Source organism: Taudactylus pleione, unplaced genomic scaffold, assembly GCF_031769625.1.
Source record: "Taudactylus pleione unplaced genomic scaffold, aTauple2 ptg000345l, whole genome shotgun sequence".
In the NCBI taxonomy this organism is placed as follows: Eukaryota; Metazoa; Chordata; class Amphibia; order Anura; family Myobatrachidae; genus Taudactylus; species Taudactylus pleione.
In genome coordinates this window covers 708,917-734,550 of record NW_028284746.1, presented here as the reverse complement: position 1 = coordinate 734,550, position 25,634 = coordinate 708,917, and the positions used below count along the sequence as shown (strand labels likewise).

The following is a 25,634-nucleotide window of genomic DNA, read 5'->3' as shown; positions in this document are numbered from 1 at the left end:
TCTCATAGCGTCATGTCACAACCACAAGGTCCCCAGGTATGAGTCCAGGTTCAGAGACCCATCAGCAGCATTCATGGACGCACTGGCAGTAAGATGGGACTTCAAGCTGGCGTATCTCTTTCACCTGATTTCCCTCCTCCCAAGAGTGCAGAGGAAATTCAAGCAGGAAGGCGGAACAGTAATACTGGTGGCTCTGGCTTGGCCCAGACGTCATTGGTTCACCGACATACAGAATCTGTCCATAGACAGTCCGTATCCTCTACCTCTGCGGCAGGATCTGCTAATGCAGGGTCATTGCTGGCATCCGGACTTACCTCGTCTTCTGGCTTTGATTGCGCGTCTCTTGAATCTTCCATCTTAAGAGCCAAGGGTTTTTCCAGCTCTGTGATTCAAACGATGCTTAGGGCATGAAAGCCTGCCTCTGCTTGCATATATTATAGAGTTTGGAACTCCTTTGGTCAGTGGTGTTCCCGTAGGAAGCATGACCCTAAATTAATTAGGGCTTCTCAGGTTCTGGCTTTTCTCGGGGCTGGATTAGACCTTGGTCTCAGTCTGGCTACATTGAGAGTGCACTCTCAGTATGGTTCCAAAGAAAGATTGCTTCTTTGCCAGATATTAGAATTTGTTTTCAGGGAGTTCTGTGAGTTCAGCCTCCTTTTGTCCCACCGGTTGCACCGTGCGATCTGTCTTTGGTTCTTAAGGGGTAACATGTTTCCCCATTTGAACCTCTGGACTCTGTAGACTTGAAATGGTTGACAGCGAAGACACTTTTTCTCCTTGCTATCTCTTCTGCACGCAGTGATTTGGCAGCGCTCTCTTGTCGCTCTCCATATTTTATTTTTCACCAGGATAGTGCTGTTCTTCATACAAGGGAGGGTTACCTTCATAAGGTAGTGTCCCGTTTCCATGTAAATGAAGAAATTGTAGTTCCAGCTTTTCAGGCTCCAGACCTTTCTGTAGCCTCCCTGGATGTAGTTAGTGCTCTCCATATCTATGTGGTGCGTACAAACTCTGGGCCTGATTCAGAGCCGCTCGCAAAAAGCGAGCACTCGCTCTGAATCAGGGCAGGCGCTTGTTTTTTTTTTTAGTTGCGGCCTCTTGGTCGCTCGCATAGCTGTGGGTTGCCACACACAGCTTATGCGAGCGGCCATGATGATGGTCGCGATGGTCAAGACCATCAGGCTTGCGGTAGGGTCTCGTTGCCGCAAGCCCCAGTGGAATTCCTGCACTATTAGAGCAGGGAGTCCACCTACTGACATCACTAGTGATGTCAGCAGGAACGCCTCTGTTTGCTCAGCCACCCCCCTTCCCCGCCTTCCAAACGGGACAGCTGTCAATCAACATAGACAGCTGCCCCTTTTGGATGCGAGCGCCGGAGCGAGTGCTTTTTGTGCTCGCTCCGGGGCTCGTGCACGCCGCGCGTGCGCACTGGGCCACCATCGAACCACCTGCGAGCGGGTCTGAATCAGGCCCTCTGTTAGAAAATCAGATGCCCTTTTTGTATTATATGGTTTTCACAAACTAGCATGGCCAGCTAACAAGTAGACCCTGGCTCGATGGTATGACTATCTCTCAGGCTGATCTCCCTGTCCCAAGCACGGTGACAGCACATTCTACTCGGTCTGTAGGGTCATTGTGGGCATTTAGTCCTGGTGCCTCTGCTGGACAATTGTGCAAGGCAGCCATGTGGTCTTCTGTCCACACCTTTCTTAGGTTTTATTCTTTTGATACTTTTGCCTCTCAGGATGCTTCCTTTTGGCGACCAAGTTCTCCTTTCTGCTCAGGAGCGTCCCCCACCCTAGGGGACCTGCTTTAGGACATCCTCATGGTATCCCTGTGGATCTCTATGGACCCTGAAGAAGAAAATTAGAGTTATGGTAGACTTACCTTGATAACTATTTTTCTTCAAGGTTCACAGGGCACCCACCCTGACACACCTGGTTTCATTGAGTTATTTTTTATTTTGGTCATGGATGCCCTCATCTTGTCCTGAGTGTGTATCTGGTGTGTGATTGTTCTTCCTTCTCCTCTTTCCTTCACCTGTCTTAAGCCTTGGTTACACAACTGAAGGCCTGTGGCTTGGGGTGGGGTATATATGGAGGAGGACCCAGTGCATCCTGGGAGCTGAAAGCTTTAACTGTTTGGTGCCTGGATCTCGCCAACCACATTACCACATGGTATTCTTGTGGACCCTATGGACCTCGAAGAACTCCAGTTCTCAAGGGAAGTCTACCATAACTCTAATTTTCGTCAGGATTACCAAAAGGACAAATACAAGTTCTGAAACGCTGATTACTTAAACGGGTCAGTGTGTTTTATACAAGCCAACCAGAGTACCGCCCATTTGACTGCTGCATGGTCCTCTCCCTTCACAGGTAGAGGTAATTAGGAGGGCACCATAATTTGCACATGAATCCTGGACTACAAATTGTATGTATGTATGTGTGTGTATATATATATATATATATATATATATATATATATATAGTTAGGCAAAAGAGTGCCACTCTCCAGACTTTCGAGTTTATTCAGAACTCGTCATAAGAACATGTCTTTAATAAACTCGAAACGTTGAATTGAGTGACGAGACGGTGATGTTATTTTTTCCAAGTCCGTAGAGTCACACTCTTTTGCCTATTTACCTTCTTCGAGTGAGCACCATGGCCAGAGGATTAGCTATATGGGAGTGCCTGCATTCACGGAACTGTATGTATGTATGTGTGTGTATGTGTATATATATATATATATATATATATATATTTCAGTGTATGTGTGTATATATATATATATATACATATACACACACACACACAATCAGCTAGCGCAAGAGCGCCATGTGCCGGTCCTGCCCCCTAAACGCATGACATCATGCTGTTGCGTAGAGGGGTCTGGGCCGCCAGCACCTGGAAGTGCAACACTGTCCGGAGCGTCCTTAGGATGCTGCAAAGACTGCAGGGTGTCTGTCTGAGCAGCACTACAGCAGTGATACTGGCTGCAGGGTGCAAGCACCCTGCTAGGCAGTAACAAGGACCGTGGGGGTAGCGACGGTGCTGCAAAAAGAGCCGTGCGTTCTGTGCAGCATCACCGGTCACATACTTGTAGTTATGGCACTGTATACAGTCAAAACACACCCACAGCACAGGCCACACCCCTATGTAAATCACACCTACACCACACTGGTCACGACTCCTCATCACCAGTCACTGCTGCAGCACAAAATAGGCCCTCCATAAATTTCAGCTCCAGGCCCATGTGGACATTAATCTGACGTGGGGGGTGGTTAGAAAAACGCAGGCGTGTCTGACTATTTAAATGCTCTTTCATGGTTGTGCATAAATTAGCCACCGTGATCACCTTCGGAGCATGAGAGCTGTCTAAGTGTCAGGAGAGCCACAGTGGTTGCGGCTGGTCAGACTTGACTTACAGTACATGCTGTGTGAATGCCTGATGTGCGTTGATTGTACCGATGTTTATGCTGTTGTACGTCATCGGATCGATATGAGAAGGCAGCAGTGGGCGTCCCTGTGCTTTGAAGGTATTAGCATATTTTAGCAACTGTGATCCGTGAGAGTATGCGGGGGGGGGGGGGGGGGAAGCTAGGAGGGGAACGATTCTGATTAGATTTGGCTTCAGTTTGAAGATATCATGGATTCTACAGCAACTGATTTCTTGTGTCTTTGTGACAGAGAGGTTTGTTGAAGAATACTGTGCTGAAGAAATAAAGAAAAAAAAAAAAAAAAAAACAGAATGTTGGAGTGTAAATATGCAGTGAGAGATTACATGAAAGTTCCTGGCCTAGTATAGCGAAAAAATAGGGCTTAGGGATGCAAAAAAATCGAATGTTTCCTTATTAAAGTCAGGATTTTTACAGCCTTGCGTCGGGAGAGAAGCTCTATACAGAAAATTTTATTAACTGATAAAATGCAAGTGCGGCGGCTTGTTACCTTCATGCTGCTTCTGCCGGCCACTCCCAGTCACCAGGCAACGTTGATGCTGAACTGGGACAGCTTCTGTGGTTGCTGGGAGACCAAGACGCCGGAAGGATGCAGGTGCTGCTGGGTCTGCAGGATAGATGTGCAGTGTCCCAGCTCTCAATCATCTGTGCACTCACTGCCCATTGGTGGAAGATCCTATATCAGTATGTTTGGACCAGTGCCAAGTTGATTACTTACGCTGTGTGTGTGTGTGTGTGTGTGTGAACCCTGGTTCCTGTCACTCCGTGCCTGTCACTGTCTGCCGGTATCCTGCCAGTTTGTGCTAATCTGCCTTGCCTGTTACCCAGCCATTCTCAGCTATCCCGAGTTCAGTCTCAGCCTGCCCGTGGCATTCACCTCAGAGTGGCAACCTCCATCTCAGCCTGTTGCTATCTGCATTTGCTGCTCATGCCTCCTCCATCGACTGCATCAGTTTGTGGCCTAGGGCCCTATACCACCAAGGACGCACCACTGCCTAATAGGTCATACCTCAGCCCTCAAGGCCTCACCCTGGTCCTCAAGGCCGCAATGCTGCACAAGTTGCACCTTGGCCCTCAAGGCCACATTCCGGCCCTCAAAGCCGCGACTTACCACACAAGGCGCACCTTGGCCCTGAAGGCCGCATCCCAGCCCTTAGGGCCGCAACATGCCACACAAGTTGCATTTAGACTCTCAAGGTCACAACTCATCACTCTGGTCACAATACAGCGACTATCATAGTGACCTTTGCCAGCCTGTACCACCATCACCATGGATGGGAGACCTTAGCAATATGGGTAAGATTGATCCATACTAGATTATATATTTGTTTTGTGTTTTTCATATCAAATTAATTGGTTATGTTTGTCTGTTTGGTTATGCATTCGGACACCCCTGTACCGATTGGGATGAAACCAGCGCAAGGTGGTCCATTTGGATCCTGTCCAGGTTTAGGGGGGTTAGGGTCTCGGTCGGACCTCCTGTTAGTGTATGCTGGGCAGAACTTTGACCCGGGGAGCCTGTTCTGGGCCTTCCACTGGATGGATTTGGATGAAAACTTCAGAGTGGTGGCAACTGGTCTGGGATGCCTAACAATCACGTGAAACCCGGGCAACGCCGAGTACTTCAGCTAGTTGTTTATGTAATCTTCTAGGTATCAAGAAAAAAGGCATGTATATTATACCCGTCCCCTTCTTTTCTGATATCTTTGATTGTATGTACTTTAAGGTATAAATATTATATATTGTTTGTAATCTCAAACTAATTGTGAATTAAAACCTAGAATTCTCTCTTTTTATAATTCTAACAATATTTTTATATAATTTATAGATTCAGAGAAAAAAATTTTTACAAATCCGTTTAATCTTATTTACAAGTTTTCTTTTGTCTATCCAACAACTTGAGCCCATCTGAATATTTTTTAATTACTTTGGATTTTCTTAGAATTGAAATGCTCATGTGTTTGTGCTGCGCCCATCATTAGCACCAATCCAATTCAGATGCTATGAATCATTAAAGCACACCTCTAGTACAGACTTCATCCTTCTGATGAAACCGCAAACCCCGGAGAAACATGTTAAGGAGTAAAGTGTGACATGGCTGTGGTTACCCTGACCAGGTTACATTCAGCAGTAGCTCCGTATTTGGCATTGGACATTTACTCCATACTTGTCCGGTCCAGTGCGCCAGAGATTGGCGCGACTATACTTGTGAGCTGCTAAAGTTATTTCATTGAAGCGTCTCTCACCACATGAAGCTGCTTCAATTGGGCCACAACTAGGCTTGCCATATCAACCTTTTAATACAAGAGACACTTATAAATTACACAGATTCTGTGGCTGGTTGACTTTGTCTCCATTTCACCTGGTTTTATTCAGCCACAGAACCTGTGTAATTCACATGTGTCCCAAATTAAAGGGATGATATTACAAACCTAGACATCCCAATAGCCAAAACAGCAAATGGGGCACATAGAGGCTCATACCATCTATCGTCCTTCTGCTCACACATTCTGTTGGCTTTGAAAGCCAGTAAGTTGAATCGGCTGTTTTGGCAAACACTCCCTGCAATTGGCAGATACCTGTGGGTGAGCACACTGTACATCTCACCACTGTATAGTACATTAATGCTCCAAGTCTGGATACTCACAGATTGTCCACTGTCTAAACACACACCTTCTGAAATGAATTTTGCATGTGGATGCGGATGGTAGTGCATCCATGCAAATTTAGTCGGAAATATCACACTAGATCTGCATTTTATAGGGCCCGAAACTCAAGCTCCTCTATTTCCTGTTTTATATGCGAATTTTCCCTATTGAGCCTGATTGCCAGCTCTAAGTAAAGCTTTTTTTTTTTTTTTCACTTTAGGCATGAATGAGCTCGTTTGGCTTAATTCACCTTAGTAAAAATAAAAAACAAGTTCTGACTGTAGTAATGGATGTGAGGGCTCCCTCTAGTGGTAATGAATCAGAAAGCAAAGTCAGTCCTGTTTAGATGTAAATGAAATGTTAGCACCAGAACACTAGCATAATAACTTACATTTGAAAACTAGTTGCAGGGAGAATATAGTTGGTACTAGAATGCGCTGCACAGAGCGTGGTGTGTCTATGCTTGTTGCAAGATATTTTTATATAACATAAGTATTGATACTATCATTGCTGCCTGAAATACTCTATTTCTTGTTTGCAACTATTTACTGTGGTATTTTTTTTTCTTACTCAGCACAATATACATGATAAATGTGATGCCTATGCAATAAATTACAAAAGTAATTGTGTGAATTCAATCCTAAGCATATATTTCTTGCCAACGACTGGTAATTGTGCTTGGGATCCTGATAGTATTTAAATAGGCTTCTCACAGTCCACCACAAATCTGTGTATAAACCGGCCACATAAAATATACTTATCTTTAGATCAAGCTTATCGAGGTAGCCATTATTTAATTTTCTATTTTAGATATATATTGTACACATCTAGTTTTGAACCTAAATTTCACCTAATTACCGTTTATTTACCATATATATTTATTAAAACTAACACAAGTTACTTATATAGCACAGCAGATTCTGTTCGCTTTTCAATTGGGAACACATGAGCATATGAAATCTACGGCTGCTTCTCCGTATGGCAGCGACAGCCTACTACTAGCTTAGGCTAATGCTAAACGCTGTTTTTCCGCCTGCAGCCTTAACCATCATCATTAGTATCTAGACATGCAGCCATTCCATGCTAAGTGCCAGAGATCCATCTGAAACAGACGTACCATCTCTGTCAGCACGCTAGATGGAACTGCTCTCCGCATCCGCATAGTCGCCGTCCAGTTACCGCCCATTTCACGGAAAGAGAGATCTAATCCGTCCGCACATCTCCGTCTGTGTGCGTATACCTGATATGGCGCAGTCATAGATTCCTTTTTACAATGCATGCGCTCAGAGCCAGCCCCAACCAATTTGATTCCCTAGGCAAGATTTTGCCTGGTGCCCACTAGTTCCGCCTCTGACCCATCACCCCGCAGCACAGATCACAGCAGCAGCCAGCAACACCCCTCACCCACACAGCAATCCTCATTCAGCACCCCTCATACAGAACCTGTCTACCTCTTCCCAGCACAGCACCCCTCACCCAACAGTACAGATCACAGCATGCAGTACTTACCTACTTTTCAAAAAAGTATTTCAGGGAGATTGTGAAAGCAGCACCTATGAGTGTGGCGGTAAGTGGACGTGTACTCAGTGACTGTTCTAGGTGCGGGCTAACAGAGCTGTCGCCCGGAGCGCCGACACCTAGAGGGCGTGACTAAGTCCCCCCCCCCCTGAAAAAAAACCTAGATGGAAGAATAAAATAAAAATACGCCGGTCCCCCCCCCCCCCCCACTAGCCTGCAGGGAGGCTGCATTTGCCGGGCGCCTGCTAATATTTGTTATCAGCAGGCACCCAGCTCCCTCCCTGCAGCGGCAGCCGAAAGCCGGAGCTCACTCCAGAGCTCCGGCTTCCGGCAGAGAGAGTACTATGGGAGGGACGTCATGATGTGTCTCCCATAGATCCCAGGAGCCGCGGTTGGACCGGATGGCAGCGGAAGCGGGAGCGGGGCTAAAGGTAAGTATTGTTTTTTTTTTTTCTTTTTCAGTCGGAAGCACTGGGGGCACGATTATAGGGGCATTACTACTAGTAGGCACAACTACAGGGGGCATTACTAATATGGGCAGTACTACTGGGGAGCACATTACTAATTGGGGGCTTACTACTGTGGAGCTTTACTACTGGGGTAACTACTATAGGGGGCATTACCACTGGGGGTACTACTAATGCAGGCACTGCATGGGGGGCACCACTACTGGGGCCATTGTGTAAGGGGCACCACTGCTGTGGGCATTGTATAAGGGGCACTACTACTGTGGGCCTTGTGTTTAAGGGACACTAATATTGGCATTATGTAAAAGGGGCACCACTGTGTGTCATAACATAAGGGACTACTGTGTGGTATAATTTGAATTGGGGATAATGTATTATAAAGGTAATTACTGTGTGTGGCACAATGTATTATACAGGGCATTACTGCATGTGGCATAATGTGTTATAAAGGGCATTACTCCGTGTGGCATAATGTGTTATTACTGCGTGTGGTGTAATGTGTTATAAAGGGCATTACTGCGTGTGGCATAATGTGTTATAAAGGGCATTACTGCGTGTGGCATAGTGTGTTATAAAGGGCATTACTGCATGTGGCATAATGTTATCACTCTGCACTTTATCAGTTTCCACAGCTTCATACATCTGCCCCATTGTGCCTTATAACCTATGCAGGGAAATTATACTAATTATCCTATTTGAATGTAAATATCTATTTAATATAACAGCTACATAATGGGGGTAAGGTGCAATCAGGGAGATTGCTAGGGGTAAATTTACTAAAGTGAGAGTTTTTAGAAGTGAGTTTTAAAAGTGATGTTGCCCATAGCAACCAAACAGATTCTAGCTATTATCTTCTAGAAGGTGCTATTTAAATGTTAAGTAGAATCTGATTGGTTGCTATAGGCAGCATCACTTTTAAAACTCACTTCTAAAAACTCTCTCTTTAGTAAATTTACCTCCTAGAGTCTTCAGGGAGATTGCTACTATTTCAGGGAGTCACCCTGACAATGAGGGAGAGTTGGCAAATATGGATAACTCCCAACACCCATCAACAATCACCTCTCACAGCAGTCAGGTCAGCACCCCTCACTACACGCTGGGCTGATTTTCATAAAAGCATTTTATTTATTTATTTAATAAAACTTCCTTTTTAAAGCTGTCTGCTGGCTGCCTGTACGTCCTCCCCTGCAGTTGTTTTGTAGCTCAGCCTGCTGGACTCCACAAAGGCCCATGGGAGGAGGAGGAGCTGTCAGCTAAGGGAATGCCAGCAGGCCTCCTCCAGTTACAGGTGGCCATTTTTGTTGATGCCCATTGCACCCAGTCTGCTCCCTGGACCATGCCTGCTTGCTCTCACAGCCCGCTGTTACTATGTACTGCCCGATCGGAGCTGAGAGCTCTGATCTCGGCCGCAAACCACTAGAGCAGAGCCGCTGTCCAGATGCCCTGCCCCCGCAAACCACCGCCGGGCTGTTAAGTGGCTGCCCGCTTACTGTTTGCTGCTGCCAGGCCCAATCAGACCTGCCAGCTGAGCTTCGATCATGGATGCTGTGCAGTAGCAGCCACCAGAGTCTCTGCCCAGCCAGAAGCAGGTGCCCTATGTCTGCCCCAAACCTCCGCTGGCCCTAGGGGGACTTGGAATGCCTAGGCATTTGCTTAGTTTGCCTATGAGGGCCAGCTCTGCATGTACTATATACTGAAATCCACAAGATGCCCACTGTCTTTCAAAGTGGGATCCCTTTCTTCAAATGGTTTTTATTTTGTCAATTTTCCTCAGGTGACATAAGACAATGCTACAAAGTAATTATAGTATTATAAACCTCATTTATTAACGAGATTTATCTCCAAAAGGAGGGGTAAATTCCTACCCTCCAACATGACCCCTTTCATCAGGTACACAATGCTCTGCTCCTGGACTTCCCACTTAAGCTGGCCACACATCTAAAGATTATCTGTCCAACCATCCAACTTGTTGACTGGTTGGATTGAAAATCTGGTAATGTATGGCAGTAAATGATGATCAGCAATTTGTTCCTAAATGCCAGAAAACAGATGAAGATGGTCGTTCAGACAAGTTTGTTAATTGTTTGATCTAAACTATTTGTTCAAACAACAGTTTTTGTCCATTTTCCGGAGTTTGGGAGCAAATTGCTGATTGTCAGTTACTCCCTTTCCTTACCAGATTTTCATTCCAACCAATCAACAAGTTGGCTGGTTGGATGTAAGTTGGTCTAGTGTGTGGCCAGCTTTAATGTATGATTGCAGCCACCTGTGTTGAACTAGGCAATTGATGAGACAGGTGCTTCAACACAGGTGGCTGCAATCATACATTAAGAAGAAAATCCAGGAGTAGAGCATCTTGTACCTAATGGAATGGGTCATGTTGGAGGGTCTGTAATTGTCACTGTGTATGATAAATGGGGCTCCAGCCAATCAGCTCCCAACTGTTAGAAAAATGACAGTTGGGAGGTGATTGGCTGGAGCACCAGTTATCATACACAGTGACATGTATCACTCGTTTTGGTGATAAAACGTGTTATTAAATAGGGGCATTATATGCTGCCTGGACCATGTGTGAAGCCCCCCCAAGTAGTATCAGAGGCAGTGTTGCCAACTCTGAAATGGAAAACAAGCAACCTATAAGTAAAAAATAAGCCCAAAACAAGCCCAAACCAATCCTAAAAAGCCCAATTTATGGGTTTGTCTCTTTCTCCTCACTCTCTACCTGCCTAACTTCCTTTATTCCCCCTCTTCTCTAACCTAAATATGTTAGTGTATGCACAGCCTTATTATCTGCCTATATTGATTTTCTCCTTCATCAGCCTCCATATTGTTACCTCCTCCCTCTTTTCATACCTCATTCCCTTGCCAGTCTTCAACTGGGTACACACTTGCCAATGTGTGTATCTAGCCATGCGACACCCGACCACGCAATATATATCGGGCGGTCGATACATACTGCACGATGTGGTGACCAAACGTCCGATACGTCGGGCACCGGCTCCATCCACTATGCCCGCGTCGGCATCTGGGTCGTTCCATCGGCCGACGGAACAACCCTGATGGACGACCCGCAGGAGTGCACAGGGTCACGCATAGTGGGTACACACTGGCCGATTTGGACGATATGTCAGCCCAATCAGCAGGATCAGGCGACCTATCGTCTAGTGTGTACCCACCTTTCCTTTACCTGACTCTTCTTCTCCACATTTCTCTCACCCCTCTTCCTTACCTCCTTCATTCCTGTCACCTGTCTAATTCCATTATCCCCTCACTATAACAGCCTCAGTCGTTTTAACTCGCCCCCATGTACCTGCCTCATTTCTATCATCTAGTTTACCTCTCCTTCTTGCCCGCCCTCTCCAACTTCACCCTGTTTACTGCCCTCTATTCGCCAGACACAACCTCTCCCTCCCCTCCCCTCCCCAAAACAAGCAACTTTAAAAAAATAAGCCCAAAAACAAGCCCAGTTCCCCTTGTTATAAGCGGACTTGGCAATTATGATCAGAGGGCAATGGGTCTTCGCAATCAGGCGGAACTTGTCACTATTTGAAATGACCACTAGAGAGCGCTGCAGCTGCTACTGGTGGGGCACCGCGCCACTTCCGGCGACGCTCTATCCACCGGGGATGTTGTGAGCGCGGCTCGTTGGCTGATGCTGTGAGGCGGGAGCTCTACCTCCCGTAATCTTATCCCGGGCTGCTCCATCCGCTGCCATGAGCAATTCCCCGACCACGGTCATACAGGTCACCAACCTGTCCGCCTCCGTCACCAGCGACCAGATGCGGACGCTCTTCTCCTTCCTGGGAGACGTGGAGGAGCTGCGGCTATACCCACCTGAGTGAGTGCAGTGACCGCGGTCGGGTGTGATTCAGGTGGTGGGAGGGAGAGAGGGGGTATGTTGTGATGCATGGTCATCTGTGTGGTAATTGTGCTGTGTGAGGAGAGAGGACCATAGCACCATCCTTCTGCTTCTCTGGTCCATGCTCCTCATCCCTTCAGTGTCTGCAGGGACCATGGTGTGCTGTCCTTGCAGCTGCATGCACATTGCATTATGGTGTGCTGTCCTTGCAGCTGCATGCACATTGCATTATGGTGTGCTGTCCTTGCAGCTGCATGCACATTGCATTATGGTGTGCTGTCCTTGCAGCTGTATGCACATTGCATTATGGTGTGCTGTCCTTGCAGCTGTATGCACATTGCATTATGGTGTGCTGTCCTTGCAGCTGTATGCACATTACTTTATGGTGTGCTGTCCTTGCAGCTGCATGCACCTACTGCATTATGGTGTGCTGTTTTTGCAGCTGTATACACATTGCATTATGGTGTGCTGTCCTTGCAGCTGCATGCACCTATTGCATTATGGTGTGCTGTTCTTGCAGCATACATACATTGCATTATAATGTGCCGTCCTTGTAGCTGCATGCACGTATTGCATCATGGTGTGAGCACTGTGCTTCTAGCAACTTATGGGGATGTGTCGCCACAAGGGGCCGTATATATTTAATATGTAATGGTTAGCAGCCACTATGCTGCATTGTAATTATCTGCCTGCCTGGTTGATACCCACATCCTAGTAGGAACAACGGCACAAAAAATTTACATTATTTCCATAGGGGCCGGATCAATTCTGCTGGAGCTATGAAGCATTCATTTTTACCTTAAAAATCGTACACAATGCAAATAATTTCAGGACGCGCGGTTCTCATAATGCAGTTTACACTGCAGTTCGCAGCGATGTAGCTTGTTGATTCTACAGTGCATGAAGTGGGAAAATTAACCCCCTCAAAAATTTAAAATTAGATAGCAGGACAGTATTAGAAGGCTGTTAGTGGCAACAAGCAAAGCATTGGATGTACTTAAAAGGTGTAAAATGGTTTATTTTGTTTTTTACTTTTTAAAAAATGGTAGAAAAATTATATCTAGTAAGTGTTTTTCAGCAAATAGTCTTTCCAGTATTTTGGGGTACACAAAAATGCCTTTGAATTAAGTTTTTATTGCTTTTATACAAGTTTGTGAAACTTAGGGCACTTGTAGCTCACGTCTGCAAGGTTAAAAAGTGCTTTCCCAACAAAACAGCTCCACAACATACATGTCCCACATCATTTAGCCCATTTGAGATTTTTAGAGAAAATCATGTGAAAACTGAAATGTTTCTATTGTCCACATTATACTCTTTAAACCCCTCCAAGTTCATGATTTATTAGAAGGGGTGTACCAGAGGTACTGCGCTGTTTCCTGACATTACCTTGCTATGGGAATTAGTCATGGAATGAGATACTAATTAGTGGTACAGATACTGATAAATGGTACTGTGTTGTTGTTTTTTTTGCTTGTTTTTTTGTAATATGCTAGCAGTGCATTGCAGATGTGTTTTTCTGCTGTAGTTGTTACACACATAGCTATAAATTCACTGGGATTCATTTATCAAAGAGTTTTATCATTTACAACGACTTGTGTATGATAAATGGTGCTCCAGCCAATCAGCTCCCGACTTTCATTTTTCAAACAGACGACAGGAGCTGATAAATGAGGTTCATTGTTTGCTACATTTCATCATCCAAGATGGGCTGGTGAAAAGCTATAAAGCCAGAAGGCTGTTGCCGAGATCAATAAACCAGCCTCCAAATGTTATTTCTGTATTCTTAGTAAGAAAATGTATATCATATTATGAGGTATACATTTTCCTGTTTCAGCAATTAAAAAACAAAACAAAAGCGACCTATACACCACCAAATTACTATTGCCAAAAATACCTGCCCCTGATATGCAGATCTTGGCTGTAATGTTAAACAGACTTTCCATTTGTCCCCTAATCCCACATGTAATACTAAACTTCCTCACATGCCCCTTGGATTTCCCCGCTCATTCGGCGTACCAGTGACCACGTGATACTAACCTAATAAGCTATAATTAAGTCATTATTTTAAATTCACTTTATAAATGGCAGTCTAAATATTGCAGAGGAAGGTGTCTATGGAGCAAAATATTCTACGCTCACTTTTCCTGATTGGATGTCCTCTGTGCCGGTCGAAGGAGACCACATGACGCAAAAGCACTCTGCTGTCCTCACATTTGGTCTTAGGACATTTAAAAAAACAAAAACAAAGTGGGGCTATATCCAGGCTGCTAAAGAGGGGTTGCTATGAGCAACTTCTCCAAACAGCTTCTAGCTAGCATTTATCAAGTAGATTCTATGAATAAGTAGAATCTGATTGGTTGTACTTCATCACAACGGGAATTCCAATTGCTTGACTGTAATGGGTATAGAACACATCAAACAAACAAATAATAGGATTTTTGGTACCTACTGGTAAATCCTTTTCTCTGATTCCACAGGGGACACTGGAGTTGCTTACGCTGGGGTATAGAGGCGTGGATAACTGGAGCTGGCACTTTAAATAATTTAGAAGTGTGAAGCTCCTCCCCCTCTATTCCCCACCAGCCCTCAGTTTAGAAAATGAAGACCGAAAGGAGATGGAGAACAAGCGGAGTAAAAAAAAAAGGAGAGGAGAGAAGAACACACAATAATCAAAGCATACAACATACGGAACAAACCGAAGAGGCAGGCTAAGAGCGCAGAGGTGGGCGTCCAGTGTCCCCTGTGGAATCAGAGAAAAGGATTTACCGGTAGGCACCAAAATCCCACTTTCTCTTTCATCCACTAGGGGACACTGGAGTTGCTTATGGTGGGGACGTTCCAAAGTTTTCCCCTCTGGCGGGAGCGCTCTGTGGGACCTGCAGATCCAGACGGCCAAAACTTGATGCCGAAGCAGCAAACATATCAAAACTGTAACATTTGACCCTTGTGTGAACTGAAGACTTAAGCTGGCCACACACTAGACCAACTTACATCCAACCAGCCAACTTGTTGATTGGTTGGAATGAAAATCTGGTAAGGAATGGGAGTAACTGATGATCAGCAATTTGCTCCTAAATACCAGAAAACAGATGAAAATGGTCGTTCAGACAAGTTTGTTAAATGTTTGTTCTTAACAATTTGTTCAAACAACAGTTTTTGTCCATTTTCCGGCATTTGGGAGCAAATTGCTGATTGTCTTTTGCTAATATACCTTACCAGATTTTCATTCCAACCAATCAACTAGTTGGCTGGTTGGATGTAAGTTGGTCTAGTGTGTGGCCAGCTTAAGTCGCCGCACGGCACAATTGTGACCTGGAGGCCCCTAATGGCCGCCCATGATGCACCCACAGAACATGTGGAATGAGTCGAATGGACGTAGGAGGCCGACAGTCAGCACTAATCTAAGCCTGAAGAATAATCAGCCTAATCCAACGTGCCAACGTCTGCTTAGACGCTGGTCAACCTCTCCGAACAGCATCATAGAGGCCAAAAAACGACTCCGACTTGCGGAGGGACACTGTCCTGGCATATAGATGCAGAGAGCACTAACTACATTCAAAGTAGAAGAATTACCGGAGTCCTCCACCAAAGACTGTACTCAATAGGCTGATTGATATGGAAAGCCGACCCAACCGTGGGAACACAAGCTAAGGTGGCTTATAGGACAGAGCACCCAAAACTAAACTCTACGAGCCAAAGCTAGAGCCAGGAGGAGGACACACTTCCAAGACAAATACTTAGCTCCCTGGTACTTACCTTTAATTATCGGTGGTACAAAAGGAGGCTACACAAGCAAGACCCCCTAAAGCAACGTCTGCCCTCAGGAATGAGGGCCAATTTTTGTTGAAAGAAAATAGAAAGGGCAGAACCTGCACCTTCAAAGGTAAAGACCAGAATCCAGTCCCATCTGAAGAAAAAAACTGAAACCTGGAAAACCGGACGGAAGACCCGACTGGAACACCATTCGATAGAAGAACGCCAGATGTGATAAAGCGCAGCCGAAACTGGCTTCCTGGCGCGTAGCACGGTGGGAATCAGAGTCTGGGATGCTTCTGCATTAAAAGATATCGGTTTCAGGAGCCACCCCGTTAAACGCAGTTGCGCTAAATTGGAGTGGACGAAAAGGACCCTGCTGTAGAAGATCCGTGCGCAGATGAAGGGGTGACTGGTCTACCAATAGGGACCGAAGGTCAGAGAACCAACTACTTCAAGGCCAGTTCGGTGCCACGAGAAAGACACAGGCTGACTCGTGTCTTATCTTTTTTAGAAAGAAGTGGAATCGGAGCAAAAAGGTAAACGAAGTTGTAGATCCATGAAACTGTCAGAGCGTCTACTGCCTCCACCTGTGGGTCGCGAGTTTTTTGACACTTATAGTGGGAGTTGAAGATTCATTCATGACTCCATGAGGTCCACCTGAAAACACCATCGATGTATCAGCGCCTTGAACACGTTTGGATGAATCTTCCATTCCCCGGGATGTATATCCTGGCAACTTAGGTAATCTGCTTCCCAGTGGTCCACACCCTGGATGAATACCACCGACAGGATTACTGACTACTTCTCGGCCCACCGGAGAATCTGAGATACTACTCGCATGGCCATGCGACTACCAGTCCCGCCCTGGCGGTTGATGTAAGCGACGGCCGTAGCATTGACGGACTGAACTCTTACCGGGCGTCTCTTTTGCAACTCTGTTGCTTCTATCAGAGCATAGTAGATCGTTCTGAGTTCCAACACATTTATGGGCCACTTCTGTTCCAGAGGGGACCATCGACCCTGAAAGTGAAAATCGAGGACTACTGCTCCCCGTCCTCGAAGGCTGGCATGCGTTGTTACGATGATCCAGAACCATACCGAATTTTCAGCCCGCTAAAAGACTGTTGTATTGTGTCCACCAGAGGAGGGCCCACTCTGGTAACCTGGCTCAGACGAATTTGTCGCTGTAGAAGTAGATGAAACCCTGACCCTTGTGACAGCAGGTCCAGCTGAAACACTCTGGAGTGGATCCGTCCGAACTGTAGTGCCTTGAAGGTAGCTGCCATCTTCCCTAAGAGACGCAGACAAAGAATTAGGGACACCTTCCTTCTACTGCTCTCTTCTTGAAGTTGATTATCCAACCGTGTTGGATTAGAGTGTGATATATCAGTAAGGCATGGTTTGTTAGAAGGGATACCGATGGAGCCTTGAGGAACAAGTCGTCCAATTAAGGGATTATGTTTACTCCCGATGACCGAAGGAGAGAAATCATGACTGACATGAGATTGGTGAAAATGCGGGGAGCCGAGGATAACCCGAACGGCAATGCCCGAAATTGGTAGTGATCCTGCAATACGGCAAAACGCGGGAAGGTTTGATGTGGTTCCCAAAAGGGAACATGGAGATAGTCCTTGATATCCAGGGATAATAGAAACTCCCCTGGTTTCAACCACACAATGATGGACTGCAGGGACACCATGTTGAAACGATATATATCTTAAGATACAGGTTTTAAAGGACTAGAGGTCCTAAACCGATCCATGCAGATTTGGTACTGCAAACAGGTTTGAGTACAAACCCCATACCTCGTTGATGTTCTGGAACCGGAACTAGCACCATGGATCGGAGTAGAGACTCGATAGCCTCCCGTAGAACCCTGGCCCTGTCTGCAGGTATTGGCAGACGTGTAGGGAAGTACCGAGATGAGGGGGGACTTCGAAGTCTATTCCTTACCGTAGGGTAATCAGTCTGTGAATCCACTGATCTGAAAAGGTCTAGTTCCAAACTTGTTGAAATTTCTGCAAAACTGGCTCCCACCGCAGGAGATCCCTGGTGGGGCGGAAGACCGTCATGCCACCTGTTTCTCAGCTGGTTTAGGTTCCTGTCGACCTGCAACATTGTGTGGACGACCTCTACCTCTGTCGCCTCTTGCTTGCGTGGGAGCACCTCTGGCTCTACCACGAAAGGAATGTGGCACACGAAAGGAAAGAAACGAAGATCCCATGTAAGATCCTCAGGGAGCCGAAGCAGTCAAAAGTAGGAAGGAAGACTTACACCCCCCCGGTGGCCTGGTGGCCTGGGATATCTATCTGCCCAATTCCGGGCCAAAAAGCATGTCACCAGTGAATGGTAAACCCTTCACCGCACGCTTGGATTCTGCATCCGATTACCAAGCGCACAACCAGAGGGCTCAGCTTGTTAACCCAGGCGGTAACTAGCGTAGGTCTAAGTTAAACTCCCGCTGCAGTATAAATAGAGTGCCCTCCACGGGCGTGGTTTGGCGTTGCTTTCCATTACTGGTCGAATAGCCGACGGAGTCCCCGGAGACGTTCGGGTGATATTCAGGCTTCTTCATTTTTATTACTTGCGATGGTATCTGACCGCTGATTGTGGTACGCATATTCATTGAACGAGTTTTATGTCCGCTGTCTGCAATAAAATCTGTTTTATAGTTTCATGCACTATGTGGCGCCCCTTCTTTCTTGCTCTCAATTCCAGATAAACCAATACCCGCTTGGATCCGGGTTTTAACGTGGGGAAGACGCCGGCCTGTGTGGTACCTGTGGCCTGTGCTATATCTGGCGTCTGTGACACAGATTTACTTTGTTCCAAAAATCCATCTATTTATTGGATTCTAAAAAACTTTTCACAGTATTATATGTGTTTATGGATTGATTGATTGATTGATTTGCGCACTGAATTTACTGTATTTATATATATATATATATATATATATATATATATATATATATATATATATATATATATATATATATAATTTTATTTTTCATAGTTAGAATTTTTCTTTATTCTAATTAATTTACTTCTTTCGTAAAATGTATATTTTAAAACCTCTTTACAATGTTGTCACAGTTGTCTAATATTGTAAAGCTGGCAAAAGCACTCTGCTCTCCTCACATTTGGTCTTAGGACATTGAAAAAAATAGTAGGGATATATGAAGGCTCCTAAAGAGTGGTTGCTATGGGCAACTTCTCCAATCAGCTTCTAGCTAGCATTTATTGAGTATATTCTATAAATAAGTAGAAACTGATTGGTTGCTTTGGGGAACTTCTGCACTTGTCCAATTCTCCACTCTTTAGAAGGCTTGATACATCTCCTCCCAAACTCCGTAATAAGTAATTGACCTGGGGCAGGTGAAGGCTTGCCAGGCTGCCTCTTGCCCATCACTGTCCATAGTCATTATAGTTTAGATAACTCCATCTCCTCAGCAACAAAATCCGAATTGTAGTCTGTATTTAAAAATGATATATCTAGGGGACCTATTGGTCATACCAAAAATGTTGCAATTCCTCTGAGCTTTTGTATTGACCTATCAAATGTACACAAATTGGATTTTTTTCTTTTTTTGTTTTTAACTTCAGGATTTGTTGGAAAATGGTGTTTCTTTTCTATTTACTTTAACCACAGTATACCATCAAAATGCATGGGCAGCTACGACCAAGACCTCTCATTGCGTAAATGTATTCAACTCTTACATATATGTAAAATCAATACTATGGCCTTGGTACAGACTATTTTACCACATAGTCCCCATACTTATCTAAGCATTTGTTCCAACGGTACACCAGGGCATTATACCGCCATAGAGGAAATCCGTGTCAAGCGCATGAAGCCAGGACATGATGGCTCGATGAATCTCACCTTCGGTTGCGAATTGCTTTCCGCCCAGATGCTTCTTTAACTGTCCAAAGAGATGGAAATAACTTGGTGCCAGGTCAGGGATGTAGGAAGGATGGTCCAGTACCTCCCAATGGTAGCGCAATAATAAGTCACGCATGCGGTTGGCTGAGCGTGGCCTGGTGTTATCGTGCTGTAATACGACGTCAATTTCGCAATCGGCTCAATGTGTCACAATAGCTGAGAGCATTCACCGTATCTCTATTGGTAAGGAAATCAACAAGTAGCACTCCCTTGTGGTCCGAAAACATGGTCGCCATTACCTTCTTTGCTGATGTGGTGGCTTTGAAATTCTTTGACGGTAGGGACGATGCGTGTTTCCATGTCATGGATGCTTGTTTCATCTCTGGTGTCACATGATGTAGCCACGTTTCATCGCCTGTGGCAATATGCTGCAGGAACTGCACTCCCTCATGGTACCGCGTCAAGTGCATGAGACACCATCCCATCCTATTGTTTTTGTGATTTTCTGTGAGTTGCTTCAGTACCTCAGCATATACACTTTTCTCTTTCATCCACTAGGGGACACTGGAGGTGCTTACACTGGGGTATAGAGGCGTGGATAACTGGAGCTGGCACTTTAAATAATTCAGAAGTGTGAAGCTCCTCCCCCTCTATCCCCCATCAGCCCTCAGTTTAGAAAATGTGCTCTTGGAGCTGGTCACTACATGCCGTGCTCCAGCAATACATTTGATTTTATTTTATTTAGGTTATTTATTTTTAATGCATCTTTTACACTTAATCGGTATCCTTCGCCACCTCTCTAAAGGTGGGGTCTGGGTACCTGGCGACCCGATCTTTAGCGATCAGGAAGGAGTGCACAGAGCTTATGCTAAAAGCAACTGACAGCTCCTTACCGCCAAAACAGCACATCTCTCAGCAAGAAGATCTGCTGTGGCACAATAGTGTCACTGAAGGAGAGTGCTGACAAGCTGCTGAGAGAGACCTCCAGGGGAGCGCAGTGAGTATGTGCCTGCGTATCCCCCAACTCCCACCCCGCTGCTCAGCGCTTTTACAATGAGGCTGTGTTACACATAGCGCTCAGCGCTGCTCCCTGCCAAACCCTCAGCTCCCGTGGTCAGTGCGAACGGGGCTGACATAGAGTAATGGCAGAAGCCATGTTGGGAGCATGAGGCTTTGAAAAAGGGGGCGGAGCTACAACAGCACGGGCTATCGCTCTCTCTCTCTGTTATAAGTAGCACAGAGCTGTCACAAACAGCGTGTCTGCCGGAGTTATTTATTGCCTGCATCTCTCCCTTATAGGTAGGGTGCAATTGATTATACAGAAGGCTCCTGCTTCCAGCAACTGAGTGTATAGTGAGCAGGGGGGTATAATCTGTGAACCTCCCCTGTTCCCAACATTAGCCTTCTGTTTTATTCACGATGTTACAATCTGTATCTGTGAACAGTGGGCCTGATTCAGAGCCGCTCGTTCGCTCCGAGCGATGTTCGCACATCTGCGCATGCGTATGGGTTTTAGTACGCATGCGCGAACCAGTCAGTGCGGCCGAAAATCGTGGGGTCGCAAAATAGCGAATGCCTGCTAATTTGAGTGACAGGATGAGGCGGTTGTGGGTGGTAACAGGGGAAGGTGCTTGAAAACGGGGAGTGGAGATCCGAACGCAGGTGTGCCAAAAGGTCAAAACGGGCGTTTTAAGGGCGTGCATAATTAACAAAGCAGTGTCATTGACCACGTCAGTTGGGTGTCTTTTAGCCAGAACTGCTCGCATGATTGCGGTAGGAAAATGCAACCACAAGACTATCGAGCAGTTCATTCGCCTTTTCGATGTACCCGATTAATCTAATGAATAGCGGAGATGTATGATGCGAGCGGCCAGGGGGTGTTTTTTACAAAAAAAAGTCCGCATGCTTTGTTCGCTCGTTCAGACAGAGGAGTCGACAGACCGCAAAGAGCGAACGGTCAATTTAAATAGCCAGACCCTTTTTCTGGACGAGCGAGCGCAAATAGCGTCCGGCTCTGAATCAGGCCCTGTGTGAGTATAAATGAGGCAGACTTAAGGCTTCACAGTAGATGTTTGTTAGTTCTAAATGTACTAACAAACTAAGCCTGGTTCCTCATTAAGTGAGAGAAACCTACTGAAAAGAAAAAAAAAAATGTTTTCAATTATAATGCTGCCTCACAGTGCTGGGGTTGTGGGTGCGGTTCCCGACCATGGCTGTGTGGAGTTTGTATGTTCTCCCCACTTTAGTAATAGACCCTACCGCGGCTATCTCTGCCTCACCTACTCCTCCATGGGCCGCTGACATGGTAGGAGTTATGGCGGACTTATCGTCAGAGTTGGCTAAGGCTCATAGGTCTCAACCTCCCTGGATAGCAGGGTTAACAAATCTCTACACAGCCTGGTACTGGTTATAGGTGCCGCTGCTACTATACCTTCCACTTCCTACCAGAAACCTATTGAAAAACATCATCTTACGAACGTACTCCAGCCAGAGTAGTCGGACGAGGAACTCCTCACATATGAGGATACGAAAGGTGAATTGGAAGAACTTTTGGATGGTACTGCATCTTAAGACTTACAATCCACCTCTACGGCGGTGGAACCCATGATTCTGGCGATTAGGCAGCTCCTTAATCTACCTTACACATTTGAAAACCGAACAGTTTTCAGTGGCCTGAAAACGGACGGATAGGAGGCGTCGTTGCCCATCCGGCTATTTCCATCACCCAGGTTGGAAAAGTGGGAAACACTGCCTCATGTTTAGGCGTCTGTTTCTCGTCTTTTTAAGAAAACTACGCTTCCTGTTCCGGGACTACGTTACTTAAGGGCCTTCCTGATTGTAAGTTGGAAAAAACTCTACAATCTATTTATACTGCAGCGGTAGCTTAATTTAGGCCTACAATTGTTAGCGCCTGGGTTAACAAAGCTGCAACTTGCTGGGCAGATGATTATAGTCCAGAGGGGGAGGAGCTCTGAGTTACGTCTACTGGCAGAACACATCCGTGAGTCTGCAGTGTTCCTGGGCGAGGCTTCCAGGGAGATCAATCAGATCAGTACTCGCATATCCGCTTCTGCTATTTCTGCCCGCAGAGCTCTCTGGTTCTCACAGGAGAACTTAAACTGGACCCTCATTTCATTCTTTTCATTCGCCACTGCCTTTTCGTGGTAGAGCCAAGTTGCTCCCACGCAAGCAAGATGTGACAGAGGTAGAGATTGCACACATACAGCTGCTTGGTGACAGGAATAGAATCTAGCTAAGAAACAGGTGGATCTCCTGCAGTGAGAGCCCGCTAACAGACATTCATACAGGGCCAGGATTCTGCGGGACGGTATCCAGTCTCTACAAAGTTAGACGGGGCTAGTTCCAGTGTATCAACGATGGGGGTTTTACTCAAACCTCTTTTTGGTGCCCAAGTCGGATGAATCAGACAGGCTCATCTTAACCCTGAGATCCTTAAATGTATCTGACGATGTATAGTTTCAATATGGAGTTACTTCAGTCTGTCATTGCGAGCTTGGAACCAGAGGCGTTCCTAATTTCCTTGGATGTTCGCTAATTTCCATGTCCCCATTTGGGAACCGCACTTCCTGCAATTTACAACCTTGCAAGATCGCTTCTCGGCCTTTTGGCTAAGATCAAAGGTAGTATCTGTTCTTATCAGTTTAATATCTCATACGGCCCCTGTCTGGGTGCCATATATTAAATGGATTGTTTGAACAGGAAGATGGAAGAAGAGCTTGCTCTATGCATTGACCTGGTTTTGGAATACTTCCAAGAACGGTGCACACTTCGGTCGTCGGGAGTGAACATTAATCCTTATTTGGACGACCTGTTAATCAAGGTTCCATCGGAATCTATACTCTTACACTTATCTGTCATATTAGACTTTAATACTAACGGTTGGATAATCAATTTCAAGAAATCCTATCTCAGTCCGGCTAGAGACTCCAGTTTATGGGGATGATCCGGTATACGGTATTACACATGATTTTCCTTCCGGATGACAAAGCTTGGGATATCCGGCTGCTGGTTCAGCTAGTCCTTAGACTGAAGAGGGTGTCCTTGCTTCTTTGTCTGCGTCTCTTGTGGAAGATGGTAGCTGCTTTCAAGACACTACAATTCGGACGATTCCACTTCCGAGTGTTCCAACCAGACCTGCTATCACAGGGATCAGGATCTCACCTGAATCTACATCGACTAATCCGTTTGGCTCAGGCCACCAGGGTAGCTCCCCTCTGGTGGGTACAATCCCATTCGGAGTATGGAATTGGATAATAGTGACAACGGATGCCAGTCTCCAAGAATGGGAGCAGTGGTCCTCAACTATCATTTCAGGGTCAATGGTCCATCCAAGAAAGACAATGGCCCATAAATGGGTTAGAACTCAGAGTAATTTACAGTGCTCTGTTAGAAGCAGCACAGTTGCTAAGGCCTATTCCGGTAAGAGTTCAGTCAGAAAGCGACGGCCGTCACTTACATCAACCGCCAGGGAGAAACTCAAGTCGCATAGCCATGTGGAAGTCTCTCAGATTCCCCGGCGGGCTGTGAGTCAGTCAGTAATTCTGTAGGCAGAATAGCCAGGATAGCCATCCTAGAGCATGGACGCTTCACCCAGACGTGTTCCATGCATTAGTACATCAATGAGATCATTCTCAAGCGGACTTCATGGCGTCTAGTTTGAATCATCAGCTCCCAGCATACATGTCAAGTACTAGGGACCCGCAGGCGAAGGCTGTCGTCACACTCTCACAGTTCCGTCGAACTATTACATTTACCTGTTTTCTCCGATCCCTCTAATTATTCATCTAAATAGAAAGAAACTCAAGTCTGCCTTAGACTTTCTTGGGGCTACAAACTGGGCTCGGAGAAGTTGGTTCTCGGATCTTCGGTCCCTCCTAGCAGATGTCCCATGACCTCTTCCTTTACGCCTGGGTATTCTGCTTCAGGGTCTTTTTCATACACCCCAGATTAGCGCAATTGCGTTTATGGGGTGGCTCTTGAAACTGATAACTTAAGACACGGAGGCATCCCAGACTCTGTTATCCTATATAGGCTTCACGACAGGAACCTGGTTTTGGCTGCACATTATCATTGTACCTGGCATTCTTCTATAACCGGGTGTATAGTTCAAGACCTTCGTTCTAGGACTTCCGGTTTTCCTGTTTTTCTCCAAACCGGATTAGTCGGGCCTGCGCTTTGGGATTTGTAAAGGTGCAGGTTTTTTCTGCTTGTTCCATTTTCTTTCAGCGCAAGTTGGCCCCCATACCTGTCGTGCTGACGTTCTTCAGGAAGTTTTGAGTGTGCAGCTACCTTTTTTGTACCACTTACAGCTCCCTGGGACTTAAATTTGGTACTTTTATATCTTCAGTTTTCCATCTTGGAACCTATTTAGGAGGTTGGTATTAGTATTTGTCTGGGAAGACTGTCCTCCTCCTGGCTTTGGCTCGCAGAGTTTCGGAATTGGAGGCTCTGTCCCATAAGCAGCCTTACCTTGGTTTTCATGTTGATGGGGCGGAACTCAGGACGGTAGCCGCTTTCCTTCCTATGTCGGTGGCGGCTATCCACATAAACCAGCCTATTGTGGTGCCTTTTTTGATAGAGGACTTGGCTGTTTCCTCTACTCTTGATGTGGTTTGAGCTTGCCGCATCTATGTTGCTCGGATGACGTCCTCCGCTAGTCCGAGACGCTTTTTGTCCTCTATGATGCTGTTCGGAGGGGTTGACAAGCAGCCAAACAGACATTGGCTCGTTGGATCAGACTGACTATCCGTCAGGCTTATGATCGTCAGCATCCTGTGTCCATTCGACTGTTTCCACATGTTCTGTGGGTGTGTCATGGGCGCCTGGGAGGTGTGCCTCCACTTACAATTGTGCCATACGGACACTTATCGTTCACCCTTTCTAACGTTTTACGGGTTGATACAATTGCGGCTTCTGCATCAAGTTTTGGCCGCATTGTTCTGCAGAATCCTCAGAGCGCTCCCGCCCGTGGAGTAAACTTTGGGACGTCCCCAGCGTAAGCACCTCCAGTGTCCCCTAGTGGATGAAA

The 25,634-nt window shown here is 45.9% G+C and overlaps 1 protein-coding gene and 1 non-coding gene across 6 annotated transcripts in view; both read left to right on the top strand.

Moving 5' to 3' along the window:
* Window positions 1–11,638: 11,638 nt before the first annotated feature.
* Window positions 11,639–25,634, top strand: part of SREK1 (splicing regulatory glutamic acid and lysine rich protein 1) — a 114,943-nt gene continuing 100,947 nt past the window's right edge. For 2 of the 5 annotated variants that reach the window (XM_088444045.1, XM_088444043.1), the window contains exon 1: window positions 11,643–11,925. In XM_088444045.1, the coding sequence (XP_088300171.1) occupies window positions 11,801–11,925 (125 nt within the window). In that variant the 5' untranslated portion in view covers window positions 11,643–11,800. Of the gene's footprint in view, window positions 11,926–25,634 lie in introns of all 5 variants that reach the window. The other 3 variants (XM_088444046.1, XM_088444041.1, XM_088444042.1) reach the window with 3 other exon arrangements.
* Window positions 23,195–23,376, top strand: LOC148508772 (U2 spliceosomal RNA). Its single transcript, XR_015869547.1, has one exon. It is a non-coding gene; the product is annotated as a U2 spliceosomal RNA (small nuclear RNA).